This window comes from Meriones unguiculatus, chromosome 9 (assembly GCF_030254825.1).
Source record: "Meriones unguiculatus strain TT.TT164.6M chromosome 9, Bangor_MerUng_6.1, whole genome shotgun sequence".
Lineage (NCBI taxonomy): Eukaryota > Metazoa > Chordata > Mammalia > Rodentia > Muridae > Meriones > Meriones unguiculatus.
Genome location: NC_083357.1, coordinates 31,020,802 through 31,027,053, shown reverse-complemented (window position 1 = coordinate 31,027,053; position 6,252 = coordinate 31,020,802). Strand labels below are relative to the sequence as shown.

Below are 6,252 nucleotides of genomic sequence, written 5' to 3'. Positions count from 1 at the left end.
CTTCCCTGCTCTTCTTGAGCTGGCCAGATTATGCCAGTGCCACAGAGATGAGCTTTTCCAGAGTCTGAAATCCAAGACAGCGAAGGCACAAACCTCAGAAGGCTACAAGCATATTTTCATCAGCTGACTGGACACAGAGCCAGCTCTAATTTTGTATGGAAAAGAAAAAAGAAAGGGCACAGGACTGAGGAGGCAGGGAACACTGGCTGGCTGCCACCACTGCAATTTAGCTCTTGCAAAAAAGGGAGGACATAGCTGTTCTTTAACAACATTGCTAAGTGTATAGCCACCAAAATATTAAACGTACATATCTTTGCATATATTTCATGTGAAATATGTATGAGGATGTTCTACATAGTAACGCTAGCAATAAAAAAAGGAAAACAAAAATCCTTAGATAAAGGGACATGCATAAATTACAATAATATGCTGTAAAATGAGATTAATGACTGGAAATAGATTTCTAGAACGATGTTAAGAAAGCTAGCAAAAAGCAGCTGCACATGGATTTTAGATTAAAAAAAAAACAAATGTAAAAACTGATCTGTGTGCACACAGGTGAAGACCCACAGGAAATACTGAGAACAACACATCAGGAATCTTGTCAGTCACTTCTGGAAATAGTGTAGAGTTGGGGGTGAAGGCAGCATGTTTGATTTCCAGGACTATTTTGTTTGAATTTTTTAGCTAAAGTAACTTTAATGAGGTAAGCGTTTGAAAACTGATGTTAGCTTGAGTAGCAAACTCCAGTATATTTAAGTGCCATACCCTGCTAGCCCTTACAGTAGCTATTTAGCTTTTCTGAACTCCTCTGGCTTACTTATGCATTTCTTGTAAATTAAAGTTTGCAGATTTCTAAACACATCTTGAGAAAACTATGAGGCCAGATATGGTTGTTTGTCCTGTAATCCTAGCACTTGAGCGGCTGAAGCAGGAGATCTGTCCTAAATTTGAGGCTACAGAGACCCTGTCTCAAAACAACAAAGGCACGTCAAGAAAGAGGGTCTCACTTGTTGCAGTTACCTTCCACTTAGCTTTTTATTTTGCTACCTATACATTGGGGATAAAACACTCCCTACCATCTAGTGTGATTAAAATGAAGCAGTTATGGCAAATCTAGAGAAAACATCTATTTGTAGTAAATCAGCTGGAATTTGTATTGGCTTAGTCTTCATTTCTCTCAAAAGCATTTAAGGAAGGCATGCTTGAAGCTCTTAAGTTTATGAGATTTTCTCAGAACATAAATAAAACCACAACACCACAAGTTCTATTATTATAGACCCTCAGAATCTGGAATAGCTCATAGAGAACTCCTTGGTTATAAGAACACTATTGTTCACGAATCCTAGAACATCTATAAAATGGTACCCACAAACTCCTGAGTCTATAGCCTTACACTTCAGGAAGAAGGGGCTGGGACAGAATCTTGCCTGTATTGCCATTTACTTAATTTCTTTGCTCTTGAGATGTGTGTGTGTGTGTGTGTGTGTGTGTGTGTGTGTGTGTGTGTGTGTGAAATGAGAAGGGTATAGGGGAGGAGCTAGAGACTTAGACTTCTTTTACAAGTGATTGGACCTCACTCTCTCTCTGGCTTTGAAGCTAGAGGAGCTCCAGGTAAATTATAAAGGGCTTGCAGGAACAACAGAGAAGCCACTGGTAGGACACAGGAAAGACAGAATTCTATGAAAGAGAACTAAGGAGCCCTCTTGGGTTTGGAGTTGCTCAAGAGAAAGGTAGACTAGCTAGATAGAGATTTCTAAAGAGCTAGCAGTTTAGTTGTAGATTCAGGCTTGTAAATAGGTATTTTGTATACAGTTCAAAAACTAAAGTTACTTCGCTGAGCTAACAGGTTTTTACCTCGGTTTACACCTCCCGTGTTTTTATTGGTATAAATATTAGGTAATTTAAAGTTATAGAATGTCCCCTAGATGTATCAGTCATAGGCACTTTTTCCTTGTAAACTGATCAAAGTACCAGACATCCTACTTGCCTTGAGGACACCATCTTTAACAAAACACCAACACTAAACAACACTGTAGCAGAAGTGTGTCGGTAGAACTGGTTGGAGGGTGATAAGGGAATTACAGGGCAAATCGTGACAATGAGGATGGGGCCTGTGCCTAAGCTATCAACGGAACAGGGCCTGGCCTGGTGTTATTCCTGATATCCTCCCGGACATTCTGTAGAAAGTGAGAGCTCAGCTACTCCATGAGGTGTGCAGCATCGTGCCTGGCTGTCAACTAGGCTGTACTGTCTTCCTACCTACCTACCTTACCAGTTCCTTTATAGTTTCTTTGAAACTTCACAAACTGTCATGAGTTTTCTCAGACTTCTATACCATCCCTCCGCTTTTAAATGTTTATACAATTTACTAGACTATCCACACTAAAACTCTCATGGGAAACTTTTAAGTCTGGAAGCTTGAGGGCAGCTCAGTGCTAAAGCACTTCCCTAGAGTTTGCAAGGCCCTGGGTTTAATCTCCAAATGCCCAACTGCCCTTTCTCCTCGTTTTCCTATGTAAGGACTCAGTAAAAACTAAACTGTGTTCTCTCTGAAGATGAAATTGAAGTAGTTGTTTCAACAGGCCTAGTAACATCTTTCTGACAGAACTACTACAAATCTTGAGGTTTCCTCAAACTCAGGATTGATCAATGACTCCCAACTGAGCAGATCCTCTCACTAAGCCATGAGATGGTGTCTATCTGGCTTTGTGTCTGAGAGGTTCAGAAAATTAATATTCAAGACATAGCAACAAGTTCAGATCAATAAGCTACTTAAAAATTAAACAAGGCAGATTATTTATTTTTGAGACAGGGTCTCATACAAAGTTCTTGATCCTCCTCTTTTCAGTTTATTATGAGAAAAAGAGAAACAACTTTTTAGCAAGGGAGTACTCTCAAAACTTAGCCTACTATTTAAGAGCTGGTAAACAGCTAAAGGTGCTGATTTAGATGGGAGAGATGAATTGCTAGTCTTTCACTCTATAAGGCTCCAATATTTTTATTGATTTGGTATTAAATCCTATAACTAGAAACAGATCCATGCAACTTAAACTGTGGCCTACTCCACAGTATATCAAGGCATGTGTGCTTAATGGCTTCCAATCTCATTCATATTACTTAACTTTCTCATATAATACAGTTTCAAAGCCAAGAATATTTTATTCAACAAGATAGCTTATAACTCAAAGGTAAAGAATATCAAGTTCCCATACATTATGGAATTTGCAATGTGTCTTTGACTTTAAGCAGTTAGTGAAAACTGTTTTCACAACCTGTATATACTGAGGTAGTTTTCAATGTTCATCATACCCAGGAAAGCCTGTTTTTAGGCAAGATAAGCACTGAAAAGGTGTAAAGCAAAATAATCTGTTTTATTTTTTAACTGTCATATATTTACAATCATAGCAGCCTCATGCATCATATAACCTAAAGGATACTTGACTTTGATAGTTTTTAAAAATTAAGTGTTAGGAAAATCTAATCAGAAAATGTTAAGTAACTAGTAGCCCCAGTCATGAGCAGCATTTAATCATGAATACCATCATTTTCTTTTACAACCCTACTGCTCAGATTATAATTTCATATGGTTATTTTATGCCAAATATCTTATGCCAAATTACAGTCACAGCAAAAGTGAGTATTTAATTGAAAAGTTGTTATGGCTCACACTATGAAGATATATTTTAATGAGGGTTACATGATGGGTAGCCAGCAGAAAAACTTGTTGGGCAGGGTGCTAAACTGCCAAGTAGACACACCAAGCTAATACACGACATGGCAGGTCCTTGACTGTGGCCAGCTCTGCCCTCAAGTTCAGGCTTTCAAAGGTCACTAAAATTTATAATTATCTCCAAGCCATTTTCTCCACAGTCATTTAAACTTTGTCTAAATAGCTGGGTATGTTGCCAAGCAGCATCTCCATCTCCTCTGCTTAACTCTGCTTCCAATGTAACTTCTGTGGCTCCAGAAAAATCATTATAGGAATGAAGATTTTTATCTGTTGGAGGGAAAAAAGAATTTACACTTGAGTTTTGGTAATTTGAAAAGTACTGAGAGATTTCAAATGTAACTCTTTTAGGACTGACACAATTTAAAATGAACCCTTAAAAAACAGATATTTTTCTTTATGGAAAATATATCCTTTGGGAAAAAGAAATTATTTTTCATTCTTTAGTTGTTTCATCATACACACATGTACACACACAAACAAGCACTCATATGTACAAACACACACACACACACACACACACACCATCAGCCTAATAAAAAATGAGATTAAATAAAATATTTTACCAATTATATTAATAACTCTTTGGTACATCTCAATTAAATGCACGCAGACTACTGAATGGCAGGCAAACAGGCACTTCCTGATGCATGCTCTGGCTGGCACCTACCTCCCTGTAGTTTGACCTGAGCTGTGTCAGACCGCAGTCTCCAACTCACTGATCCAGTCTCAAAGGTTTGGCTACTTGTTCTGATGGAGATGGTATCTATTTTTAGGCCAGCTGACCCACACTCAATCTTCCAGGAAATATAGGCAAAAGATGATCCTTCTTTTCGGGCCAAATACACCTAGAAAGTCCCAGCAATTGGGAGAAATTTTCAGAAGAAATCAAATGATGTAGAAAACTAAAGAGTCTTGTCATTGCAGGATACTTTGAGCCAACAGTAACCAAAAGTGAAATTTTCTCCATTAAGAATGATAGATTCCTGCTATCATTTTTTCTTGCAGTATTTCCTGTGACATCTTTTTGTGTGTAGACAGTTTTTGCAGTACATGTGTCTGTTCAGAAGTACACTACTTTAGGGCAAGCATTGGGAGGAGCAATGCTGACCATCAACATCAGTCAGGGTTTTCACACACACTTCCTCCTGCCGAGCCACAGCCTGTCAACGAGCAGAGCAGAGCACAGCACAGCTCCGCCACCACCAAGCGCAGCAGCAATGATGCACAGGCCTCCTTCCCAGTGCATCCCTCTCCCACCTGCCCAGGTCTACTGGCTGTTTCTAGTGTATCCCTGTCCCAGCCAGCTCTCTATGTGTCATGAAACCTCTACAATGTACCTGAGAGCCCTGTAGGCTAACTCCTCACTCGGGCCTGACCCTAAGAGTCTCACTCTGTTATCCACCCGTCTGTACTCTTGCAAGCCCTGTGTGTCTGTATGAAAGAAAGAAATGCTCTGAAAAAGAGCCCTTCCTCACTATTGTGTACTAGCTATGGAGTGTAATGTTTGCTCTCGCTGCCCTGCTTGACACTGCTCTATTATAGCCATTCTCAACAGACTTGAGTTTTTATGTCCCACTTCCTCAATGGCATCTGCCTAGTCCATTATGTACTTCAGAGATCACGTTCTTGTCTTAAATCTGTAAGCTTCCAAGGTCCTTCAAAATTGCATCATGCCTGAACTTCCCAAACTTTCCTTACTTCAATGTAATTATTTCTTGTATGTTTGTTTAATGTAACCACATCAAAAGAATTCTGGGGGTACAGTATGTGGATTGATGAGAGGGTGTTTCTAATAAATATGAAGTTACTAAGCATTCAAAGTACATAATTATATAATACACACAAATGCGTAGATCCTCAAATTAGAGTGGCTCATTTAGAGAGACAACTGGCACTCATTTAGATGTGGAACAAATGGTTGAAAGGGCCCTATGAAACACATGCACCATGGAAATATCTTACTGTATATATTATTTTGTATTCCAGTTTCTATCATCAGGTAAAAATAACCACTACTAGCATTCTAGTCATTCTAGTCTATTTTTCTTTTGTGGACTTGTTTTTGTTAACCTGACTCAAACTTAGATGTATTTGGGAAGAGGAAATCTTAATTGAGAAAATTATCCTTCCAGAATACTTCAAATGGCAGAATAAAGCAGAATATAAAGAAAAACACATGATTCTATAGCTCTTAGTTGATATTCAACAATATAATTAAAGTTTACATTAATATGCAAGGGGCTGAAAACAGTAACTTAACAGTAGGTAATGCTGCTGAGTATAAGATGAGATAGTATTATTAAAACTGTGTTTATAGAAAAAGATTCAAGAACACTAAATGAAAACATACAATGGAACTGTGGCTAATCATGAAAACTTATTCTGCAACAAAGAATCTGGAAAAATGAAGCTGCATTCAGGGCATGTTGTAGATGAGGAATGACTGGGATATGGTGAATACAAAACTCAATTATAGGATCAGCCTTAGTACCAGGTTATCAATGGTTAGAAATATGGTA

General features: G+C 38.4%; 1 protein-coding gene across 3 annotated transcripts in view; it reads right to left on the bottom strand.

The window, feature by feature from the left end:
• Nucleotides 1-3,355: 3,355 nt before the first annotated feature.
• Nucleotides 3,356-6,252, bottom strand: part of Ngly1 (N-glycanase 1) — a 50,774-nt gene continuing 47,877 nt past the window's right edge. For 2 of the 3 annotated variants that reach the window (XM_021648067.2, XM_021648068.2), the window contains 2 exons: nucleotides 4,401-4,578; nucleotides 3,356-4,000 (listed from right to left, as the gene is read on the bottom strand). In XM_021648067.2, the coding sequence (XP_021503742.1) occupies nucleotides 3,825-4,000; nucleotides 4,401-4,578 (354 nt within the window). In that variant the 3' untranslated portion in view covers nucleotides 3,356-3,824. The remainder of the gene's footprint in view (nucleotides 4,001-4,400; nucleotides 4,579-6,252) is intronic. The other variant, XM_021648070.2, reaches the window with a different exon arrangement.